The sequence below is a fragment of the Wasmannia auropunctata genome, unplaced genomic scaffold (genome assembly GCF_000956235.1).
Source record: "Wasmannia auropunctata unplaced genomic scaffold, wasmannia.A_1.0 LD335737.1, whole genome shotgun sequence".
In the NCBI taxonomy this organism is placed as follows: Eukaryota; Metazoa; Arthropoda; class Insecta; order Hymenoptera; family Formicidae; genus Wasmannia; species Wasmannia auropunctata.
The window spans coordinates 971,344-998,357 of record NW_012027153.1 but is presented as its reverse complement, the minus strand read 5'-3'; the positions used below and the strand labels follow the sequence as shown (position 1 = coordinate 998,357).

General features: G+C 32.7%; 2 protein-coding genes across 3 annotated transcripts; one reads left to right on the top strand and one right to left on the bottom strand.

Moving 5' to 3' along the window:
• Positions 1-1,777: 1,777 nt before the first annotated feature.
• On the top strand, positions 1,778-7,009 carry LOC105456196 (protein henna). Of its 2 annotated transcripts, none has more exons than XM_011700059.1 (8): positions 1,778-2,008; positions 4,103-4,231; positions 4,303-4,457; positions 4,927-5,109; positions 5,278-5,474; positions 5,708-5,970; positions 6,255-6,484; positions 6,794-7,009. In XM_011700059.1, the coding sequence occupies exons 1-8, from the start codon at positions 1,922-1,924 to the stop codon at positions 6,954-6,956; spliced, it is 1,407 nt and encodes a 468-aa protein (XP_011698361.1). In that variant the 5' UTR covers positions 1,778-1,921; the 3' UTR covers positions 6,957-7,009. The 2 variants fall into 2 exon arrangements, with proteins under 2 accessions (XP_011698361.1, XP_011698362.1); XM_011700060.1 differs by lacking the exon at positions 1,778-2,008 and adding an exon at positions 3,670-3,753.
• Positions 7,010-8,367: 1,358 nt separating this feature from the next.
• Positions 8,368-14,842, bottom strand: LOC105456195 (circadian locomoter output cycles protein kaput-like). The gene is given in 13 exon segments (XM_011700058.1): positions 8,368-9,030; positions 9,033-9,432; positions 9,682-9,855; positions 10,098-10,574; positions 11,260-11,495; positions 11,559-11,797; positions 11,872-11,947; positions 12,068-12,163; positions 12,242-12,446; positions 12,543-12,634; positions 12,828-12,976; positions 13,065-13,219; positions 13,947-14,842. Coding segments are annotated over 12 exon segments (2,205 nt in total). The 5' UTR covers positions 13,103-13,219; positions 13,947-14,842; the 3' UTR covers positions 8,368-9,007.
• Positions 14,843-27,014: the final 12,172 nt, after the last annotated feature.

Here is a 27,014-nt window from a genome sequence, read left to right as displayed (position 1 = left end):
TGTGTGTGTGTGTGTGTGTGTTATAAATAACACACAGTATATTAAATATTGAACAATATTTCAGTAATACATTTATACATCCGCCATAGATTACCATCATGACCGAGCGAAGCATGGGTCAAACGTTCCACGATAAGACTGATTGGGTTTCAATATACGTATATAAAATTAATTAATATAGATATTAAAATTAATCCGTTTAATAAAGTAAAATGTTTTCTTAATTCAATTTGAAAGGTATGACAAATAAAAATATAATAGAAAAGTGTAAAATATTATAAAATAAATATATTCAAAAAAATTTAAGCAATACACTTTGTACATTAAGATCGGTGTTTATAATCCGTTCTTTTTTAAGACTATCTTAATATTTTAAGATGCTAATACGCCTTTATGATTGATTTACGACATTTTAAGATTACTTAAATCAATAATAATATTGCAATCTTATTTCTACGCAAAATAATGATGCAGTTATATCTCCGTTTTGCAACTAATTTTGCTGTTATAGTAAAATACAACGTAGAAGATTACAACGTAGAAAATACAACGTAAAAGATTATATATTCAACCTCATTTTGCATAGTTTTAAAATAAACTTTATCACATGTTATTCAATGGTTATCATACAAATGCTAAATAATTTGATTGCGAGACTTAATAACAAACTGTAATAACGGGAATAAAAAAATATTAAAATATCTACTTTAAAGTATCTATCCTTCTTATATCCTGAAGTATATTTAAATTGATATCAATAATGTAATTTTTAGATATAATATAAGTTAATGCTCTTATATTATAATATTATTATAATACACTAATATCATTGACAATTTATATAATTTTCATGTAAAAGATACTATAATGATAGTTCGAAAATTATATAAGTAAAAGTAGTTTGAATATTATATAATATATATAAAGTAGTGTGTGTTTGTGATTATTAGCCGTCTCTAATATTCATCTATATCACATATCGATCTATAAATACATGAGTAGCAGTTTTTAAAGCTAAAATTTTTTAATCCAAATAATTTAAAACTAATGTCTGAGCAATATAAATTACGTACGAGACAATGCATATTGGTCACTTACGTTAATTATTAGTGTTCTCTGAAGATTTTTTAAATTATTATATCCAAATATTGCTATTTATCTTAGTTAGCAAGAAACAATTTTGTAACTGAGATTATTAAAGCACCAGCAAGGTAACACGTGAATTAATAATTTTGATCCAAAACGTTCCAACATTTTAAAAATGTTTGTATTTTTGAAAAGGATCGCAGGATTAAATGTTTTAAAACACAGGCAATATTTCTGATCAGAATTTATCTAATCTACTCATTTTACTTTTAGCTGTTGCTTTAATAACATCAAGTAAAAAATTATTTATTATAATTTATTATATTATTAAGTAAGTTACATTCAAAATATTGATATTTAGATAACATGCATAGTGCAGATATTTAAATATCATGCTGTCAAATTTTTAGAGATATAATAATTTAACTTACACATACAGTGTGTTTCATATGCCATGAGAATGTGATATGTCAAGAGTAAAAGTGAGTAAAAAAAATACATAGAAAATACATAGAAATATTTGAGTGTGCCAAAGATGAATGATTTCGTAAAACCTGTAAATGATATTACGTTATCGTGCGCGTTATTTTTTTGATAACCCTTTGACCCTTTACGACATATACCATTGCAGTGCACTTTAGCTGCATATATCAACGTTATTGCTTTTATTGTTTCGCAACGTTAGAATGTTTTCCAACCAAGTAACCTGTTAAAACTGATAGCCACGCCGTTCCAAGCACCAGTTCTTCCGCGTCGCTGGACGTATAAAGGACAATCAAGTCATTTCAAGAGAAAGTTAATTTGATGTCAGTACTTCGAATTTTTGAATGTGACAATGTATACACAAACACGTCAACAAATTTTAAACGCCGGGGAAGCAGATAATAGCAGCTCACTCCTTAGCAGCTCACCTCCAGATAAGGTAAATAAACTTATTATTATTAGATAATAAGAACAAGAGTTATTATAATTTTTCCTACAACTTACTTTTTAAATTCAAATGCTACCTATATTTAGTTCATTTATTATATTTGAATATTCTTACCCTTTGATCAAAACAAATAAGAAAACATTTATAAGATTTATAAATAGAAGTAATCTCTTTATCTCTTCACAATGGTTAAACTATAAATAATAATATAAACCTAGAGAGAAACAATATAAATTTATAAAGATATTTAAAAAATTTGTGGTTTATAATTAATATTTAGTTTAAAAGTAATACAATTTTATATTTTTTATAAATGCAGACTATATTTTACCAATAAAAGTACTATACTGTTGTGCTATGCTGTTTATAATAAGCATTAGATGGTTTGTAAATAAGAACAATTTACATTAAATTTATACATAATAATATATAAATTCATACATGTATGTATATATAGATTATAGAGAAATAATATAAATTTATAAAAATATTTTAATCAGTCAGTTTAAAATTTATAATATTTATATTTATAAATTTAAGAATACGGATAATAAGATTTTTTATTGATATATAAATTGATATATAAATGCAGGATATTTACTATTTCTTACATGTGAAAAATATATATTCTGTGCAATATCTATGCTGCTTCTAAGATAAATCAATATGGAATTAATGCAATTTAAATAAAAAAATACAGTTTTTTAAATAAAAAGTTATTAAAAAAAGGTATTATTAAATTTTAATAAAGAATTTTAATAAGAAAATTTTTCAATAAAATTTTACTAAGCAATTATTTTTTTAAATAATATTTTTTTATTTATAAATTAAACATGATTAACGTAATTAAATTATAGTTTTATCATGCAAATTAGCTAATTATTCTAATCATTATTAATTACATCAAACGTGACGTAAGCAATACTTATCGCTCTGCATGTGTTTGACGTAATTAAATGACGTAGATGCATACGAAAGCGATGTATATGATAAAATATTTGATATGTAAAATTTTAAAGGACATAATAATTCAATTTTCGACACACATATTTATAGATATTTAAACACATAGAAAATATGATGAAATAAAATCAATTATTGCATGTTGGATGTCTTCGTAAACAACGTCATTAATCAAACAGCGGAATTTCTTGTGTTACGTACTTTTAACTATAATATTGCATATTATTGACACTATTAAGATTATTAAGAATTTTCCCTTAAATTCCCTTGATATAATAACTGTTCTCTCACGTGTATAACGTATAAATACCAGTGAAACGATAAACTCTTTCCATTTCAAGGAAATTACAAGGAGAAATCGGCCTTGACTTCCAAACTGTTCTCTATAATTAAAATGATGCAAAACCTTTCACGGATTACACTATTTGGAATTTTATCCTTCTTTTTCTGTATAATAAAAAAACTTGATCGTCTATTCAAACAGTTTTTCTTGTTGTTCATGCAATCGTACTATTTTTATGCATGTATAAGAAAGTCATTATGTATGCAGATATCATCAAGATTCCCAACGTGTCGGGATTTCCATCAATCATTCGATTAGATTTCGAACAAGGGAGGGGCGGTTCTTGCAACCGTATATATGGAAAGTCACTCAACGGTAGTTTTTAATCCGTCAGTTCACCTTGCAGTTTAACTATCGCGATAACGTGAATATTCGAATTTGAGGCACGCCATTATTCAATCGTATAATGGCGCCTGTAATGGTATTAACGGTATGTGTCTTTTAATAAAAAAGTTATATTAATTTTAAATTTATGATCATTTTTTAATATTAATATATATACAAAAAATTTTGTATTATAATTGTCTACTTCTATAACAGCCTTTAAATAAAATATTAGCAATAAATAACAATAAAACATCTTTAAAATAATTGCATCTATATTTTTATTAAAATATTTTAAAATATTGGAATATAGAAGATAATATGGAGATATTGATACATTAATTTCTACAAATGGTAAAATAAATTGTAATTATTCTTATAAAAGAAAGATTTATTTAAGATATTTAATGTATTATTTAATGTATCATAATTATTTTCAAATATATATATGGCAGCCGAAATTGATCCATGGCGGAAATTATATCAAAGAAGGCAGAGATTCGGCTAAAAGCACCTGTTTAATTTTTTCCCCAAAAGAAGAAGATGAAGTTGGATCGCTGGGAAAATATCTTCAGCTCTTCGTCGTAAGTAAAATTTCATTAATTGAAGAATATCTTGAAATATATTGATAAGTTAAGAGCACATATTATTTTAGAATCACAAAGTGAATCTTTTGCACATCGAATCCAGAAGTTCTCTTCGACGACCAAATGGCTATGAATTTATGGTTGATTGTGCACCGGGTGGTAATATAGCCTCCGTAATTGAATCATTACGAGATCAATGTAACTACTTTTCGATAATCTCGAGGTAAGAGTTTTTAACCATTTCTCAGCCATTGATAAGACTAAATTCTTAATTGAGAATAGATGTTTGAATAGATTGAACAGTTTCAATAAAAAGACTGTAATATATTTTTTTGATATTTCTAATAATCTTGTCATAAATAGTATTATTTAATTATTTTTGAATAATTTCAATACATTTATTAATTTCTTATTATTTAGTGTCTTCACAATTATTCAATGATTTCGGTTAAATTAGCATTATAATTTTTTTTACGTTCCTTATAATATACAAAGCATATCATACATTGCTATATAATATATAAGATTTTAGTCATCTTTATCAATTCATCTTCTTTTATAATCACTTTATAATTATGCGATCTATTTAATCAGACATTTTATCATTCATGTCGTATTATACATATTTAAATTATTCAATATTTATGTGGTCAAAATAATAAAATCAAATGTAAATTATAACTTCTTTTTAGAAATCATAAAGACAATATGGACACAGTACCATGGTTTCCAAGAAGAATACGCGATCTCGATAAGTTTGCTAATCAAATTTTGTCTTATGGTGCCGAACTTGATAGTGATCATCCTGGTTTTACGGATCCTGTATACAGACAAAGAAGAAAATATTTCGCAGACCTTGCTTACCATTACAAACAGTAAGTGGAGTGAATCACGATATATCGTATTGTAATATAAAATCTCTCTAAATTTTTTGGAGTGAGATTCACTCCAAAAGAGTGAAAATTCACTCCAGAGAATTTAGAGAGATATCTTATACAAAATCAAAGATAAGCATAACATTGTATATATGCACTACATTTTAGCGGACAACCTATTCCAAGAGTAGACTACACGTCTGAAGAAATAGCTACGTGGGGCATAGTTTTCAAAAACTTGACTAAACTCTATCCAAAGTACGCATGCAGAGAGCATAATCACATTTTTCCACTTCTTATCGAAAATTGCGGCTATCGAAAAGATAACATACCCCAATTGGAAGATATATCCAATTTCTTAAAAGGTAACGTCTCATTAATATTTCTATATTTATAGAAAAGAGAAAGTTTTGGAAAGTTGATTTAAAATTACATCAGATAGCGTAGTAAAAAATAAAAAAAATTTGTTTTGCCTTAAATTTCCCCTTTCTTTTGTATCATAAAAGACAAATTGCTAACTAGTTCATAGTGCAATTCAATGGTACAATTTTATTTTCATGATCAAATTCTACTTTCTAACTTGTAATCGATTTTTCAGATTGTACCGGCTTTACTCTTCGCCCAGTCGCAGGACTATTATCCTCACGTGATTTTCTAGCTGGATTAGCCTTCAGAGTGTTTCACAGCACGCAATACATACGACATAGCAGTAAACCACTATACACACCGGAACCGGATGTGTGTCACGAGATTTTGGGCCATGTGCCACTCTTCGCCGATCCAGCTTTTGCACAGTTCTCACAAGTTATAGGTTTGGCATCCCTTGGTGCTCCGGACGAATATATAGAGAAACTTGCAACGGTATATAAAATATCTTGCTCAAATTTAAAGAATATAATATTGTAGTCATAAAATTATAAAATACATTAGTCGTAATACTTTAAATATGTAATAAATATTCTCTTATAAAAATATCTAAAAATTATGAAACTATATGCTATTATTATTAATCTATGTAGTTTTTAATAATATCAAAGTTTATTAACAATAGGAAAATAAAATAAAAAAATTCTATTACTTAGAAAAATAAAAAATAAATAGTAATATTAAATTAAGTTCACTCATAATTAAACTTGTTTTTATAGTGTTTCTGGTTTACGGTGGAATTCGGAATATGCCGACAAAATGGAGAATTAAAGGCATATGGTGCTGGTTTACTCTCATCTTTTGGCGAATTAGAATATTGTTTAAGCGGCAAGCCGGAGCTTCGACCTTTTGACCCACCAAAGACTGCGTTGCAAAAATATCCGATAACGGAATATCAGCCCGTATACTTTGTTGCCGAAGACTTTGAGGACGCAAAAGAAAAGATGACGTAAGTACAGGGATAATAATAAATGTGTCGAACAAACTCATTCTTATCTATCTTGCCCCAGGTCAACACTTGTTTTCTTTACATTGTATGTAATATTAGCATTTGACGCAAAGATGTAACGCACTTTGTGCAAAATATAACGCGTATCGCACGTCAAATATGACGCACGTTATGTATAAAATATGTTGCACTTTTGTTTGTAGTTATTATGCAAATTCACAATTTGAGTAACCGTTCCAAATAAACGCGAAAGGAATCGTTAATGTTAAACGAAAAAAATAATGAATTTTTAAAAATTTTAATTTTTAGAAAATTTGCTCAAAGCATACCGAGAAAATTCGGAGTGAGATACGATCCTTATACGCAGAGTATCAGCATCATCGACAGTAAACAGCAAGTGGAAGCTCTTGTAAATAACGTGAATCAGGAAGTACAAATTTTGACAGATGCGTTAAGAAAATTGCATCCTTAAAATTAATTTCAATCCAATTGTTATTCTTACTTTTCTTTCTTTCTTTCTTTCTTTCTTTCTCTCTTTCTTTTTTTCTTTCTTCTTTTTAATTAAGGTAATACGTAAACAATGAAAAATATTGTTTTATAGATTAAGAAAGAAATTTTATTTTTATAATAATATACTTAGTGTAATTTATATACATCAAAAGGATCATTACTGTTAAGAAAGACAATAAAACGATTTGGAGTGTTTTTTCAATTTCAATATATTAAATAAATATTGTACATCATGTATATTTTTGTTAAAAGTAGCAAATTTACATTGACAAAAGAAAAGAATTATTGAAGAATTATTTAGGAACAGTAGAAACTTGTACACACTTCTTAAATTCTCAAAAATTAATTATTTAATGTACATTTATTTTAAATTCTATTGTACGCTGATATGAAATTGTCAATTATATAAATAATTTTTGCCGAAAATTATTTATGTCAATCTATATATTAATTTTATGTTTTATATTTTACGTCATTTGAAGAATATTGTCATTATATCAACTTGATCGCATGTCACACTGTAGTTTGATCGATTTTTTTACGTTTTTTTGTTCTATGACGATATTTCTATCGAGCAACAATTATATAATGTTATAGCACAATCTAACATACATCTATATTATAATACATCAGATATGTAAGAAAATGATAACATTATACATATACCACAAAATATATATTACTTTTTTCACTATACCGATATACAAATATATGGAATACACCCTGTTCCGTAAAACGTGGAGATTGGTCCCTTCTCCGTTGACTTTGACATTTATTAGCAAAATAAATTCAATAAATATACATAAACGTGATGTGTTCTTTTGATCATAGCTCTCTTACTTCTTGCTATAAAAATGCTTTACTCTTTATCAAAATTATTAAATTATTCTCAAGAAATTTTATCAAAATTCACATAAAAATTTTACGTTAAATATAATAAATTTTTATTTTTTTAGTAATATCCTCTTCTTTGTTCGATAAATGCATAGATTCTCTCAGTACGTTTAGCATTCACAGATATTGTAAAGAATTTTGTTATTTGTAATTTTATACAATATACACATATAATAATGCAGTAGGTAACTCTTAAAAATATTTAATTATTTAAACATTTTCCAAAATAATTTTGTAATTTAAAAATCACTTTCTTCTTTATATATAATCCCTATATCTTCTTTGTAAAAATATAAATAACATTTTCGATACGGAAGGGAGGCAAATAAAGCAAAATATAAAAATTTATATTAGATAATTATACAAAGAAAATAGTAGTACTGTTGTAGACGGTAATAATTAATTTAGAAAAATTATTAGAATTTAAATAAAAATTGTATTCTAACATAAGTAGAAATTATTTTTTCTTATCAAAATTTACTTCTTTTAGATATCATTTTATAATTCTTGTGTAATTAATTTTTATAAATTCTTTTTATGTAATATACATATTTCGTGGCACAATAATACTTTACTTTACATTGCCTCCCTCATAGTTTAAGAGTTTCTTGAAAGTAAAATTAAAAGATATAATATATTACGTATAAGACTCTGTATATATATATATATATATAGATTCGCACAAAAAAACAAAGATGTAATTATAAACAAATGTACAATTGTAGAATGGCAAGTAGTCAATATGTTAAAAATTGCACACTATTGTACTAAAATACCGAAGTTCTGTTACATTTTATGCAATATCTGCTGCTATCACACAAATGCGCTTATTATAATTTCTTAAAATATTTTTATACATTCGCAACATACAACAATTTTTACAAAAATTTCAATTTTTTTTAAGAAAAAAAGAAAAAGTAGAACAACAATGCATTTGCACTTGACATTAGATATCTGCCAATTTCTTCATGGCAATAAATAAATAAAATAGACTTTTTTAAAGATTTTCAAGAAAAAATCTTTTAAAGAGAAAAAAAAATTTGGAAGAATTCTAAGCTTAGAAGTACACAATTTTTACTCACTTGGATACAATTAGAATATCAAAAATAAAAATCTTTTTTAATTTTGCGATGATCTTTGCTGTTCGAGGACGCCTCCATGTTACTATAGATCATCTCGGCCTGCTGTGGACAGATCTGGAAAGGCACGAGATCGGAATTGCTACTTTCCTGCTGCGATGGCCCCTGTTGTTGCTGTTGTTGTTGTTGTTGTTGCTGCTGATGTTGCAATTGTGGATGCTGCTGTTGCTGTTGAGTTTGAATTATAGCGCCCACATTGCCATGCGTCGAGCCTGGCGACGAATTCACTTGTAAGGAATGCGAAAATAATTCCGTAGGCACTATAGGCACTGGCACGGTAATTGGTATGGGAAGCACATTCACGCCTTGTACGCTATTGGATGCGGGTAACTGCACGTTAGTATTATTGGTATTACAACGGTTTGCTTGTTGACACGGGTTCGATGGATTATACGGTATACCAGCCTGAAATATAAATATCAATTCAGCCTTTTAATATCTCTTTAAGCAGAATTTAATTGAATAACTCTAATTTTAACTTCAATTTTAGTAGATAAAACTTAGTAGATAAAATTTAATAGATGATTAAAAAGTAATTTATAAAAAACATTCAAATAGATAAACGCATGTCTCAAAGAAAAATAATCACCTAAAATTAAAATTTGATATATAATTTCTTATTTAATAAATATATATAATTTAAGATATACAAACATTTAATAATGGAGTGAGAATCCCATATCGAGCGATAAATAATTGTTCTGAGACCCTTCTTAATTCTTCCTGCTGATGAACAATCAATTGTTGTAACTCTTCGTGTTTCCGTTGTAATTCATCTTGTATTTGATTTTGCGCAGGTGTCATTACTATACCCTGCTGATGTAACATCTGGAAAAATATAATAAAATATAATAAAGATTTTCATAAATATAATTAAACTATGTGCAAGTACTTATGATGTCAAAATATTGGAGATACAAGTCGAATAATTAATCATTCGCAATTGTAAAAATTGTACATACTTCAAATGCGATTAGAACATAAAATCGAACGTTTTATATAATTATGCAATAATACATAGCAAATATACAATTAATATTAATGTTGCCAATTATTTCTTTTTTTATTACCTCATGGGTAGGTACGGTTGACAAAATTGGAGCAGCAGGAGTTGCAAATCCTGTTGTAACGACCGATTGTAGATTAACCGTTGCGTATTGCGCGGGATCCATAAAATTAATACACGACTGATTAACATCGAGCTGATGTTGCGGCTGCTGCTGTGGTTGTTGTTGTTGCTGCTGCTGCTGCTGCTGCTGCTGCTGCTGCTGTTGCTGCTGTTGTTGCTGCTGTTGCGTTTGTTGCTGTTGCCTGCTGCTATCAACCGATGCTATCGGCTTCGACACAACAGAACTGCTTGCAGAAGCTGCGTTCGATCTTGATCCATGCGTTATTTGCGAGTGTGGTGAACTTCGTAACGAAACGGATATTGAGGATGTATTAGAACCGTCACCGCGATGTCGGATATTGGAAGCTGTCATCGACTTCGACGTTCTCGACGATTTGTTAGACCATTGCGTTAACGGTGTTTGACAAGATGTCATTACCTGCGTAAAAGTATTAATCAAATATAAATGTAATACATACACGCAAATACACAAAGTCTAAATCCTAATAATATTATAGATATTGCATACATAAAAAAGAATTCTTTTTCTTCTATTTCTCTTTTTTATAAAATTTTTGTAAACATTTTTTTTTATTTAGTTATTTTAAGTCTTAAATATTATTTTTGCTTTTCTATTGCATTGTTTAATTCTGTCTGCTTTTCTTATACCAAATATTTTATCCACAATATTCTTCAATACGTCAATATAAATGCAATGAAGTTTACTCAGACAACACGCATGTCCAAAATCAGAACATAAGATATCTTAACAATAATTTCGTCTTTCCATAAATTCTCACCTTAAAGACGTTTTATGTCCCGATTTTGGGCATGCGTGCTATCTGGATATGTCCAAAATAAATATGTAAGTAAAATCAATTTACTATCAAGATATTGACCAATATGAATTGTTTAAAATAATGTCCATTAAACATTTAATCTGCATAAATTTTGTATAATTTTAATATAAAGTTTTTTAATAATAATGTAATCATTTTTTAATAACAAAATCTGTTTCAAAACCTCCGTTCCTTGCATTTATAAATACGCACATTTATTTGATCTCATATGATTAATATTAATAATTATGAAATTCTATAATTGCATGTCAACTATCGTCTTACCTGTTTTACGGGTAGTAACACGTCCTGATTTTGCGTTTTATCGTAATCCCCCGATTCCGCGCGCGATACCTTCATTACGTCGACGTAACTGACCACGTAATGCGTGCACACGATAAATTCAGGTTTCGAATTCCACTGATTGTAGGTGATGTAGAATCTAGTCTGCAGCCAAATCCATTGCTGGCCTTTCGTGAGGAATCTATAGTAGCAAGACGTTCCCTCGCCTTTCTGCATCACTAAAAAAGATGACACGATTAATAATCAATCACATGATCGATTGCACTTTTTCAAACACTCACGTGATTCATGGCACGTAACTACATTGTCTAAGTCGTCCACGTGATAATAATCGTAACCAGAAGTGCCTAAAACTTCAAAAGGCAGATATCCAATAATCGGCGGAGCTCTGTGATCTAAGAATAGAAATTTCCATTCGAGGCTGTGGCGAGATGTGAATTCTGACTTCGTACTATCCGTCACGGATAATTCTCGGATGAGTTGAGGAGTTTGCAAACGCCCCGTACCCACGAACACCAATCTGCAAAATTAAGCGTGAATACACAACTATGCGATTTTATTTTTATACCTTTTGTATACTGCTGAGAACAATACTTGTTATCTAATCCGCTTGTGTTACTAAGTTTCTGACTTGGCAACAGATTGTCAACATCGCTGTCCATAGCAGAACCTGTAATAACGCAATATTGTTTGATAATACTCGGTTTTAAATATAAAGCAGTTCAATAAAGTTAATTTTAGCATATAAAATTATTTAGCAAATTTAAAAGTTTCGAGATATTTCACTCACGAAAGTAGCCAATAAACTGTACAAGTTCGTAAATAGATTCTTCCCGGAAATCGAGTCCGCCCCTTTTGATGTGACACGTAAAAGAAATTTGGTCATCTGTCAATATAGAAAAAATTTTATTTAATAAAAAAAAGTCACACAAATCTTCTAATTTAGAACAACTACAAATAGTACCTTTTTTCATACTGTGTCTGTCTCGTGTGCTTTCAGGATTCAGTAGAATATTGTATAAATTCGGCTGATCCTCTTGATACGTTATATCATAAATGGTCGTGTTCTCCAATTCGTTTGGAAGATATCCAAGCAAAGACGTAATACTTTCGGAGACGTAATAAATATGCCCGTTTGAAGAAAAAACCATTATAAATCCGTCCAACGCCTATATTTATATAAACGTTTATATATTAATAAATATTCCAACAATATTACAAGGTTTATCTTACAGTTAGTCTTATCATTGTGTATATAATGTTACCTCTAATATAAGATGAGTAAATTCTTCGTTAGAAAGGAAAGACGGTTTCCAGTCTTCTTGAATCTCATGGACTCTCGACCTAACTGCTATCTCTGAAAGTAAGCAATTATATATATCATAATTCCGAAAAATAATTAAAAGTTTATCAAATAATATTATCCGAAACAAAATTGATCCATTTAATCATTTACTAGAGTTTAATAATTCTTAACAATCCCAATTAAAAATATTTAAAAAGATATTTTAGTTTCAAATAAAGCGCTGTATAAAGAATCTTTCACCTACCATTATGATTCTTTAAAAATAAAATTGTCGATTTTAGCACCGTGGATTTATCCATTTTTCGTGTATTGGCACTAACCATACTACCGAGCTCGTTCACAAGCATGTTAAATTGATCTCTGCGTTTCTTTTCGCTGAGATTACGCGATTTTCTGGAAGGCAAACATTTATACGCTTAATGTTTATCACGACAAACATTAAATAAGTTGTGTAAGAATTTTTAATGTGTAATATTCTTACCGCTTTGTATCATCTTTATCATCAATATCATCGTCCATGATGTCGCTGAAGGCAAACAGTGTTCTTTAATTTAATATGGCAAAACTTCTTGAAGAAATAAAGTTAATACAATGATTCGTTTTCTTATAAGCTGATAGCTTATGCTACTACTGCTTCTACAAAAAGAATAAGAACACTGACATAGAAATGTATTTATGTTAAATATATTTGTTATTTAATGATATTATTTTTTATATTTTGTAAAAAATTACTAAATGTAACACAAATGTAATATTAAAAGAGCACAATTATAATTAAAACAAATTTCAATTAAAAAAAAATCTAAAATTATATTTCGAAACTTCAACTACTTATTGCTTTGAAAATATTTTTTATGTACTTATAATAGTTTGTGCACTTATGTATTTCTAAATTAAGTTAATTAATTAAGTAAATTAATTTCTAATTAATAAATAGCTAAAGAAAAAATAATAAAATTTAAAACCAAATTCTTGCAGGTAAAAGATGACTTTTAAATTATTATTATTAAATAATTATACACATAAATGTCTTTATACTTTATAATTATTAAATAATTATACATTAAACATCTTTTACATTTTTGTATAAAAACTTCGATTATTTATTAATATCATATATTATTATAAAATCAAGTAGTCACATAACTAAACAAAAAAATCAACAAATTACTTATCATAGATACTTCTTTTACAAACTCAAATTATGTTATTATATTCAATTAAATTTGTAAATATTTATATAAACGTTTCAGCGTATAATTACTGACGACTTACAAAAATTAAATAAATAAATAATAATTTTTATCTATAAATTATAAGTAATATATCATGCTTTGTTCACTAATAAAAATTAATGCAGTACCTGTTGTACAATGTGCAAGTTCTCTCAGTTTAATAATGTTTAAATCCTTTTGCACATTTAAATAAACACATTTTTTCACAAAACAGCTTTCAATTATTTATTTACTATACGATAATTGCGGTAGTCGTCACGTTCACAAGAAAGAAATATTTAATAAAACTCATTCAGAAATATTTTCAAAATATTTCGATCAGCAGATCGTCGTGACCGAGATAAGTGAGCGAGTTCTATAACGATAAATCCACTAAAGAAAGCGGCTTTAAATTCTATGATCACGAAATTTCAACACAGGAACTCGGTAAGACAGTTTACAACGCGGAAGAATGATCGTCAATAACCAAATGAGAGGTTCGCTGCTACCACTGGAGAAGAAACGTCTAAAGCGTCTATCCAGCGATCGGAATCAGGTGTCTCACCCACTTCGACTGACAGAAGGGATGCCCGCATGAACAGCCCGCCGTGCACCAATTATGCGTGCACCGTTGCGCACGTATGCGCACGCGACCGCACGCGAATTCTCGCGAGGTCTCAAGTCGAGGAAGCACGTCGGACACTTCGAGTCTTCCGCCAACCGTTCCTCGACAACGTCGTACTCGTTCGCACGGAGTGACGCTTTTCGTCGTGAGCACCGCCACATTTTTCAGGGAAAGCACTCCGCGGCGACCGTCCGCTCCGACGACGGTCGCTCCGATTTTCACAACGCCTCGGAGTCAATTACACGCGATCGGCAGGACGCTCAGCAACGGATTGCTGATCGTAGCGCCTTGCATCGTCACACACCAGATTCATTAGCCGCGCTGCCCGAGCCTAATCGATCGTGAACGTAATCGCGAGTTTTTACCGCGATTCCGCGCGGCGATTGCGAAAACCCATGCGGAACACACGGAGAGTAGGCCAAGTAGAACGAGCCAGACCTGCCAACCGCCTTCGCAAAAGTCCCCTTTGCTCTGTGAAACTGCGCGCTGATAATGATACCGATGGTCTATTTGATGATGAGAGTTTATTATTTCTCAGCTATAAATTTGCATAAATTAAAGCTTTCCGACATTTCAAATTTGTCCTGTGACTTTAAAATAGCACAGCGCATTAATATTTTTATTTCGGTAACTATAGATTACGTCTTTCGAAAATTGATAGAAAATACAAATCAATTTCTACACACATAAATTCATTTTTAAAAAGAATTCAATAAAATTCGTCTCTTTTAGCAGAGAGATAATTGGACTCTAGAAAAGCATGAACTTTGGATCTTGCATTGAAAACCGCACTAATCAAACACTTTCGTAGACAACATTAAACATTTTTCGTATATACATTAAACATTTTTACTATACACCAGCAATAGAATAGAAATAAACGTTAGTTTCTTTTATAAAAATCTTGAAAATTTAAGAGACTTGTACACACAGGTGCACATGTACATTCAGCATAATTGCTCGCTTTATAATAGTACCCAGCTTTTCTATTACGAAAAAGAATATTTTAACGCCTATAATTTTTTTGTATTTCATTGAAGATTACATAAACCTGCAATTGTCACTCTTATACATATTTTTCTTCTATCTACCTCGACGGAAAAAAAATTCTGCCTGTATTGTCCATCTCAGACCGCGTCACTGTCGGCCAGCCTCAGGATGGATTTTCACGTAGCGAAAATGGCGAGAGCTGTTTTCCCAACAGTGCGCAATCGCGGCTTTATCGCTTATTGCTATCGTGCATTCGCGGTGAATGCGCGCTGTATATTACTTCGCGGCGCACATTCGACCGGCCGCGATTGGCCGCTCGCCGCGTACATGTGTTTCCTTCAAACGTCGCGTCGGAACGCCTGCACATTCATCTCGCCGTAGAGCAGCGTAGCTAAGCGTCCGTAATGCAATTCGCAACGAACGTGACATCTGATACTCCGTGAAATATCGTCGCCGTGAATATAAATTCCACGACATTTACGCCGAAACTGACGGCACTGTTTTTTGTAAAGAAACACTCTAAGAGAGGATCGGTCATCGCAATTTTTCACTGCCGCGAAGACGACAAGATTTCTCTTCATTAAAATAAATGGAAGAAAAGGGAAGACATGTCAAATGTTTCAAACTTATTATATTATATTTTTCATGTACAGATTTAGTGACTGACTCGAAAGCTTTTATATTTTGATATGATTTAAACAAATTTATTTGTTTACCTTGTAAATATATTGTTGTAGTTATCAAATCGACGGCTAGTACGAATCTGGTGCATTGTTGCGCATAAGCCTGATCAAATTTTAAAGTACAAATATAATTATATTTGGCTGCAAATTCCAATACCAATTTTGATCTCTGCTGAAGTCCTCTTCAGTTGATCCTCGGTTCAGATAGCCTTCGGCAAACTGAGCAGGCTATTGTTACCTTTATCCAATGATTATTGTTGCTAATGTTCCTATTTTCTATTTTTATTACGTCTTCTGTGAAAGCTGTGGTTGCTATACTTATTATTATTAATGCTCCTTTTTTAATATTTCTTAGCTTTCTCTGTTTTAAATTTGTACTTTTTATTCATATTTTAATTTTTTTAACAAAAAGTTTAGCCGGTTCTCGATATTGCTTTAAAAAAGATTTCTTCAAAATTAGATTACACCTTAATTTTCAATAAATCGTTAAAGCTGCAGAAATTCAGAATAATCATTAATTTTCTTTTATTTGTCGTTTATCATCAAAGACATTTTGTGTATAAAGGATATAAGGTGATGTAATGAAATGTGCACAGTATTCAATAAATTTTACATAATATTTATTATTTATAGTGTACTCAGAAATGTCGGGCCTCAACCAGTGGGCCTTCTTCTTTTGACATATTTGATCAATGAACATCACAATGTTAATTTTCCTCTAGTCCGTATAGTTACTTCTCTTCTCTATTAAAAGCGACGCGCAATCTGCTCGTACCGTTGCGACAAGCTTTACGACGGTCTGCCTGCATTGTACGAAATATTGCTGCGCTAAATAAAACCGCCAGGTCGAATTCGCTCGGGGGGGAATGACGACGGGACAAAACAGGTTGTCGCGAGCGGTTTTAATGCAGTGTGGCTGAACATGCGAAACTTAAACGCCGCAACGAGCGGATTGCGCCTCGCAAAAAATAGATATGTCCAGCTTCGCGACTCTTGGTTCTCATCCACGATTTCAACATGCCAGCATATTCGTACAACAAAACATCGAATAACAACTGCATATAAAAACAAAAACGAAAGGAAGAAGTCTATCTCAGCCGCAACTCGTCGTAAGTTTTGAATTTTTGTAGGGCGCACATTCGACAACCAATAATTCTCCGATAAGTATGTTAAAACACAACGTATTAGTTAAACATTTTCATTTTCTTCTTTTTTTTTACGTATTACATTAGTCCTCGCAAAAATTTACACAGTCGTTTTTCTCGCCGTCGGGAAACATCTCGCTTTATGTTGTCCATATCGGGCTGACACTCGAGGAGTTTTCAAAAGTGATGGGTTCAAAAGTAGGTGACGAAGGGAAGAGAGGAAGGCGGGATCAGGGAACGGGGGAGTGAGTTTTGACTTTCCTTTTTTTTTTTACTCATTATTATAGCAGCCAATCATTCCCACTGTACACACCTCTTTCTCTGTTTCGATTCTTCGTTCCTTCTGTGAACAATGAAAAATTAAGATACGCACGCGTCGCACGCGAAGAAGGAAACGCCGTAATTAGACAGGGATCGCTCCGACGACGCTTCGTTCAACATCGATTTCGTTCACCGTGTTACCTCCGATTACATCGTTTCGATCTTCGACGCGACAAATTGAAAATTTCTCCGCAGGCCAGTCGTCAATAATTCAAAATTATTGAACTGCAACAGATGCGTTTCATCTATTATTTTCTGTTCCATTAGTATTGCCTAATTGTACTTTATTATAGGACGGGAACAACCGACACAGACTCGATTTCAAGTAATTGCCGAATTAGAGTTATGGCAAGAAACATTTTGAAATTAGGACAGACAATTGTGTTATCTCGTGTGAAAATTGTATCTATACACAAGAACTCGGATATATATCTATCTGCAATAAAATATATTTTTATAACTTTTATATATCTACTTAAAAAATATATCATTTTTTTTGTGTTTAATCTATTCTACAAACAGATGGCACAATTTTGCATCTTCGCTGCAATTCATTACCGTGAAACAAACAGAGACCAATGTATCTTCGGTTTAAAATGCGAAATTTAGATTTTTGTTAAAAAGAACGTCAATTGCTCCCTCAATGTATAATGAAGATCAATTAATTATACATTAGAAGCTATAATCTTAAAGACCGCTGTTTCGGAATAAGCATAGCGATCAGTCGTATCATTTATGCTGTCGTTCATATACGCACGTTTATATATGTTATAAGTTATAGTGTGCTGTTTTATATGTCGTCTGCTTCCACATTTGTACGAGGTTGAACACGACGTGAGCTCGAATCGAATTTCGACGACTGGTCGGCGGGTGTACGCTAATAAATGGCGCGGAGGCGGCAGTGGCGCGAGGATACATTTAAGTTCTCATTATATAGGAATCGTGGGGAGGGGATCTCCAATATATTCGAAAAACTTGGTAAAAATATCAGTGTGACCTCGCGCCGCTCGGCACGCCCGCCCGCTTTTTTTTTCTGGCCCACCTTAATTAATTCTCTTAAACCTCCAAAAAACACCTCGTCCAGCCTAGCGCTATACGAAATGATCGTTACGATACGATAATATATATATATAATATATATATAATATATATATTATATTCTACATTACATTACTATGTTCGAAAAATAATATTACAATATATATATAGTGTGTGTGTTGTTATGTGTATTATCATTTTTGTTTTATCTTCTTATTCCTCCTCTCCACCACGATAGTTCGCCTCATTCTCACTTTATCGCTTTTTTTTCCTTATTATACGCGCGGTAATACCTAAAATTTACAATTAGTTATACACGGCGGTCGACGCTGCTAAGAGGAGGCCGGCGACGTAAGATGGTACGGTGGTTTAATCTGCGTTGCTGAATCCGTTATAAAAAATTATGTATCGTAATGAATAGAAATGGCTTGATGTATATAAAATTGTTGTGTTAATAATAAACAACATTAAGTTGGTAGGTTGATAGTGCCCGTTACCTTTTCAAAGAAGCATTTTGTTGTCCGAGCCTCAATTTCAAACAATAAGCGTCGACGAACCGAAGGTGCCATTTTAAAAGCGATAATTTTAATAAAGTGACACTTTCAATTCCTTCGATTTGCAAAGGGATTTTGAAGTTCAAAAATTATAAAACTCCAGAATAAAAATCTCAATGCTTACTAAATGAATTTACTTGAGGCGTAGCTATTTCTTAAAAATTACTTTTAACAAAGATTTCTTTTCAAGTTTAAGAAATTATTATTTTACATAGAATGTCGGTTTTGATCGTCAAATTGTCTCAATGCAAATTCCAGGCTGCTCGTTTCAAATATTATCTGAAACTGCGGAGACCACAAAAAACTTCCGAAAGGAACAACTTCCTGCTCATCATCTACCACGGAATGCCCTATGAGATTTAGTCTCATGTATTATACGGATCGAGTCGCTCTCAGCAGCGTGCGCAGTTATACTACCAAATCCTTTTGGTATGTAGGTGTATGGATGTAAAACCGCTAGGCGCTTCTCTTCTCTCTTTCTCTTTCTCTCTCTCTCTCTCTCTCTCTCTCTCTCTCTCTCTTTCTTCTCTTTTTTTAATTTGAATAACAACCATTTTTTTAATTTGTTTCACTAAATATATCACAAACTGCCGGTGGCTAATGCAGCTCTCGAATTCTCGCTAAACGCGGCGCTCGCCGTCACGGACGCCTCTAAGCGTCACTTGCGCGCTGCTACCCAATATCCGAAAACGAAGCGTTCAGCGCCAACGCGTGAGCTACCACCGGAAAAATATAACGTTAAGGGATTACGTGTTAATAGTTACATCACTGTCGGAAGACGCAGCGATCCGAAGGATCGTCGGGACACTATCCTCGCGTCTACGTATCCAGAAAATCCTTCGTCCTCGTCCCCAACATACGGTTAGTTTAAGTGTCGAACTAGTAATTTTCCGTATATTATGCTGCCACAGAAGAGATTTCTCTTTATTCTTAAAGTGTAAATATCTTTATAAATTCATGACCTTAAATATTATGTGATTTTTAATCTTTTTTTTTTGTTCTCTTTAATCTTACAGATTCCCAATAGGATTCGTTTCAATTTTTAGTCTTTACGCTTTGTTCACTGTTCATTTTTTTAAATTTTTTCTTTTGTTCTCAGAAACTTGTAGTCAAGGGGGGCGACCGTGTTTATTACGTTCAGAGAGGGCATGACGGCAGGGATAGGGATCGGAGATCAAGCCATCTTCGTAAGATGTAAAATAAAATATAACACTGAACCACTTTTCTTTTCAATGACAAAGGCACCGGGAAACTAATATTGCGAACAAAAAAGTATGTCTCACATCACAATGTCAGGGAAAACGCTTGACGGGAAAGAAAGCGTCATAACAAAGAAAGACACTCGAAGGATAATATCAATCGGGCAGCAATAGTTGCCGCCGTCGATTAAATTAACGTTAAAGATTTTTTATATGTATAATATATGTACAAAATCTATAATAAAAGATTGATAATAACTACAGAATACATTCCGTAGTTATTCTTTTAATCAACATTCTTTTAGAATGGTTAAATTATTTGCATCATATTTCATTATATATAATTTCAATCATTCCCTGTCAAGAAATTACCGTAAAAAATTACAGACAACATAAAATGTTTACATACTCATCTTTCTGAATCTGTAATACCCATCTGTATAATTGGAAACTAAAAGAATGTTATTTTAATCACTTTTAAATCGACAGCGAAAACTATCGCGCAATACGGAAGAAAATTGTCAATGCAGCAATTAGCGATAGGTGACGACGTATCATCTGTCAAGCGAGCCGATTCTAACTACGCGCGTACATTCACAGGAGAATCCTTTTTATACATACATATAATTATTATATCCTTAGCGTGGCTTCTTGAATATGCGAACGTGTCTACATATGGATAGGGGTAGAACGCATTATCTAGGATATCATGTACGTGTATATGTATTTGTATATTAGAGTATATTTGTATAATTGCGGCATATACGTGTGTATGTGTGAGTATACGTTGCATGTGTGTTTTTCGTGTGCGTGTTTTATACGCGCGTGGGATCGAGGGCCTAAGAAGCATCTCGCAAGAGGCGCAAAGCTTACACACAAGCGGGGAAGAAACACGCTCGACCTTAATCGATCTCAACATGGAGATGACGGACTCGGAGTAATAACGGGGGAGGTGAGGCTCGGATCTATCTTTTTTTTTTTTAAGTGTTGATCCGGACAAAACGAACTCTTGGTGCTACCTTCTAATACGTTATACTTCGAAAAACGTCGGTTAAAATGCAATTACAATTGTCTCGCAAGCCGTAAGTAATATGTAGGTATTCTCTATACGAACTAGTTATTTAAAGTTAACCAGTAGTAGACCCCTTTGCGTGATCGGACAAACGGAGTATTCTAGTACAGGTGGCGTTGGGAATGGGGGTGGGGAATACTTTGGACGCTTTTCTTCTCGATTTCGGGGGCCGAAGGTGCACGAACGTTTTCCAAGGCAGAAGATATCTTCGGCTACAACGTCTATCTCCAGCGAAATAGAGTATTTTTTTTCCGTGAGAGCGTGCCTTCTAAGTATAAGTTCGTTGCGAGAGCTCGAAAGAAGCGTTCCGCTTTTGTTCGTTTAGTGTTCCATCTTGTGTACTCTACTTCTAAAGTCATTCTAAATAGTACGTTCGTGTATAATATTACAGAGACACTAACCGTTACTGACGCGAGCGTTACTCTCTTTCTCTCTCCCACTCTCTTTCTTTCTCTATCTCTCGCGCGCTCTCTTTCGCTCGCGGGTGAGGGGACAAGAGGGGTGAAGCCGCAGGGAGAGCATGAAAAGCGCGGAAATGAAGAAATAACGGATACGGCGGCACAAGAACGTCCGCGGGCTATGCTATTCTGAAAATCTCTCATCGCGGCGAGAATTTCGCAGGGTGAAGTACCTGCAAAAGGGCAACCATAGCAACGCTAATTACTATCTACTAAAGCCGTTTAAGCTTATGCTGATACATCGACATGCAATTAGTTCGTCAGTTAAGACTCTCGTTCTAAGTCTCGCGAGCTACAATGTACCACTAGGTGTTAATAACCTAATTCAAAAATATTATAGTCTTCGTTAGCTTAGTCAAAAAGTTAATATCCATCAACATCGAACTACCAATGTCAAGGCTCTTTATCTAGAAAGTCGCTTAAATGTTCTTTTTTTTCGTTTTCTTTTTACCTAGACAATTTCTCCCATTTGCAAATATAAGTTATAATCGCTCATCGGGGCATTCCTCTGCGTTGTCGTTGGCAATCCTCAAAAAAATCGCTGCGTGACACACGTGCGACTGGGGATGACACCCCGCGCCGCTGTTTCTCATACCAAAATATGTTTTTTTTTCCTTTTCCTTTCTCTTTTTTTTCTACTCTGTTCGCGATCTACACACGCCAGCTGAAGGAAAATCGCCCACACATGCTCGAGAGGGGGAAAAAAGTCTGTATACGTATATGCGATAGTACTCTGAATAAAAGGAACTCTCTTGCAGAATCGCGTACAGCATCGAGGGAGCGATTGCTTAATCTCGGAATGTGTTCACATGCACGTAAACACGTATATACCTATGTATATACGTAAGTATATGTATGTGAAATAACATCCCCGGTTGAATCCCTCGTCTATTCTCTATAAAATTTACCTCATTCCCATTCCTTCTTTATTATATTCTCTCTTTCTCAATATAATTTCCTTTCCCTAATTTTTTTCTCAGTTTACATGACTTCTCGTTATGTACGAATCGTCATATACCAACAAGGAAAACAATCTACACGCGAAGTCAAAGTGTTTCTGCAGAGAAATCCAGTAGCATTCTTTATTCTTGTATTAATGCTATTATCAAAATGCTGATTGAATGATACTATTAAAAAGATTAATTCCTTCTATTTAAATATTGCTGTGTCAACTTATAATTTACTAAAATAAAAATCAAAAATATATACACTGATAAAGAAGTGCAATATATAACTGTGTTAAAAAGTAAACAAAAATATATAAAAAGATTTTTTCCTTGAAATTTTTATCATAAATTTTAATATGAATTTATATTAACTCACGATTAAAATACAACATACAAATAATGTCATGTTAATTATCTAGATTTTTAGACATTTTATAATTTACAGAAAAATAAAAAAAAAGTACATAACCAAAGTGTTTATTATTAATTATCTTTTTTTGAATATTTTTTATTTATCTGATAATATCGATTTCGCTTCATTTATTTATGAATATATTTACTAGTCCAAAGCATGTTTCATTAATAAATTTTTAACAGTGAGCACTACTTTTAATAAATTTTATTTGCGCAATATTAAGAATCTCCATCTAATAACCATTAATTCTACCTTGTTTTTCTCGTTTACATTTCTCGATTTTTCACTAAAACACTTATTTAATACAAATAAAATATTTAAAGGAATTTTACATTTTATTTTATATCTTTGCCATGACATTTCTTTCAAATATCTCTATCAGACAGGAGAGAGAAAACATAAAAACAATTTGATTTTCTCGATTTGCGTGATCTTTCCTCTAAACGTCATATCTATTTTATTGGAAGATCATGCATTGAATCAAATGTTTAAAAAAGATGTTATTTCATTGTGCTATCTATATTTTCTCTACTGTATATTGCATGGTAATCGATCGAATTTACGAATAATATCTCCATAAATCTTGTCGGGATTTCGTGTAATTTCAGGCATGCAGAATTGCCGGCAGAATTGTCGACGGACAATCCGCTTAAGTGGATTAATCGCTCAAACGTTAACAAACGCATTTGTTCCTCATCGCGATTATAAGTATAAGCTGACTGGTTTCTCTGCAGAGTAAAAACACGTTTCGCACTTCATTTCGTTCTATTTCCACCTCTATCTCTCCCTCCACTCTCTCAATAATCCTCTTTCTTTCTCGCCCTTTCCTTCCCATTTTCATTTCCTGTTCCTAGCAGAGTCAAAAATGCGTAGCGCGTAAGAAGCTAGGTAGGTACACACGAGCATATCCGGCCAACGAACGATAGAACGCATGAGAACAGAATCGAGCATTCGGTCATTTTCGTTCACGTAAATGTAACTCTGAAGATTGCAAAAAGAGAGACGTGTTAATCGTGATACATGTTGGAAAAATTGTCCCCCCACCTCGTTTAATAACACCGCAACAGTTTTCGTCAATTCTCAACCAGCCGCCTGCAAAAACGATATTGCAATACTTTGATCTTACACAACGGCACAAAATACCAATTAAGAATTAACATCAGGACAATGTGACGTACCTTTAACTCCGCGATTAATCGCGTTTCTCATGCGATCCAGCTGGCAATCGTTGACCGTGCAAAGCAGCATTCTGTTGTTATATAATATATATATATATACTATATATAGATATATATAAGCGGCAGCGTATATAAATCGTCCAACGCGAATTCCACGCCGCCGCGTGCGAGATGACGCGCGTTTTCCGTCGTTTTCCTCTCGGAGACGTGCAAAGTCACGGGAGGTACGTCGAACGACGCGGCGGCGGGTAGCAAACTCGCGCGCGGGCAAACTTTTTACTTGATTACAAATAATTGTTTTTTGCTTTGTGATTGCTTGCTGCAGCAGCTAAAACCCTTGACTCAAGTTGGGAAGCTCAAACTCCAGTGGATTCGTCACAACGTTTTCGCCGTGTTTTCATTGTCTTTTTATCTTCTCATTGTTTTTTTTTTTAGTTATCGCTTTTTTTTTTTTAGAATGACTCTCGTGGTATCTGCGTCCGTAAGTCGGAGTAGCGCTTCGATCTTTCTTTCGTTTTTTTTTGTCCATCGTTTTTTTCCCTTCTCGTTTTTGTTCGCATAATTATATTATTAATTATAATATTCGTTTCATATATCGTGTATTTCACTAGAGGGTTTTGGTATTAAAGGGAAAGACGGGTAGTACTGTCCGACGTTAAATTTCGCGCTCTTAGATGCGTTGTCTGTATGTGACCGTTTCGTTTTTACCTAAAAACTAATTCATCGTTTTAGCGATTAGAGAGGAAAATCCGTTCGAAAATAAGCCGAAGGCATCCCGGTCGTTTTTCTCTCGTTCTTCGAGCGCGTCTCGGGATCAGGGCATACCTGAGCTTTAACGAACCGTACCATCGCGAGACGACACGAAAGGAGGAGTTGTCGATAACTTCTCGAAGGACTTTGCTCGTCTAAAACAGGCTGAGCGGCTGGCAGCGAGTGGGACGAATCTGAATGTCGTTCCTGCTCTTGGTGTCTCTCTCCATACGAAGACGTAGTAAAACGGATCTAGATTGCGATTTACCGATATCGAAAGAAGAAGAAGAAATATATCCCGAAGACGAGGAGTGCGGGCCCCCGCGGGTCTCTAAGAGAAAGTATCGAGTATACTCTAAGTGGAATCACAATTGAAAATATTTCGCTCTCCTCTTCGTGGTGTCATTGAATCACTTAAATGGACATTCATAGATTATTGTACTTAATTTTATATAATATAACGTATGTATCTCTCTTTCTTTCTCACCCTATGCGTACCTAATTAAATCTATGTACATACTAAGTATGGGCACGGAGGAACTCGTTCCTATATTCTTTTCCCCCATTCGTTTCGATGAATTTACATGTATATCCCTCTTGAGTTGCGTTTGCAGCGGTGTCTATCACATACTCAATGTTTACTTTAAAGACGAGAAAGGTAAATAAAAAAAATCATGAACACGTATTACGAATTATCGTGAATATTAAGAAGCGACAGTATCAAAAAGATGAAAGTATATTATTTAAATGATTTTTCGAACACATGACTAGAATCACAGTGTCGAGAGAGAGAAGTTATTACTAATGAAAGGAAGAAAACGTTTGAAAGGTCGAACGTTGGAATTTAAAACGGTTCGTCGCAAAGGAGTACATGTAAGTTATAAAACGGATTTACTGTAACACGCGTTGTAAAACGCCCTTGCCACTCGTCCATAGATTTACTTAACGAACGAATCGAAAACCGATGACGTTCTCTAGAATCCTCAGTACGTTTTATCTTCTGTCTACGCTAAAATCTCGAGAGTTACTTCTCACGCAATAATCACTATTTTTTATGTACACGAGTAATTTACAAAGTTGAACTTCCAGCTATATTCGCGCCTACTGGCAGCCTCGGATCTTTCCCTTCTAATACCAAAGGTGTATAATCTGTTTTTTTTTCCTTTTGCTTTGATAAGAGTGTCCTTTGATTCTTAAATGCTGTACAGGAACATTTACTTGCTTAACTCTTTAATCACTCGTTTAATGTTTTTTTTTAATTATTATTTTATATCCGTAGGCTCTTATACTTATTTTGTCGTTAGAGTACTTTGTTATATTCCTAAATTTCGTTTAAATAATTATACTATCGTCAAAGTGTATCGATTAAACGATTAATGTATTAACTAAGTTTAAAAAAAAGAATATGACATTATCTAAATAGTACAAAAAGGGAAGTTCGTGAAGGATCCTGTCCCATCATCATGACTAGTTCAAAAGTGCATTTTTCATTTCGCAATATATTTCGGTATGAATATTCGATAGATCATATCGTGTCGTTGGTCGGGAAAGTTGGTGTAAGCCTCTCCTGGACGGTAAAATGTCTTTCAAGCATTGCCACGTATTTATTATTTTAGCATATGTAGTGAAATTTTCGAGGTCTTGAGACTGATCGCGGACTTTTCAGAAATTAGACTCCGGGAATGACTTCCCGGACAGCAAATCTTCTATTAAGTGAGCAACCAGTCCACGAGGCATTTTCGAGGAAATTAGGTCCGCAAGCGTGCCTTAACATTAATATTTTCGACGTATATATGTATACCTTGTAAAAAAATATTGTTCGGAATATTTTTGTTTTTTTTT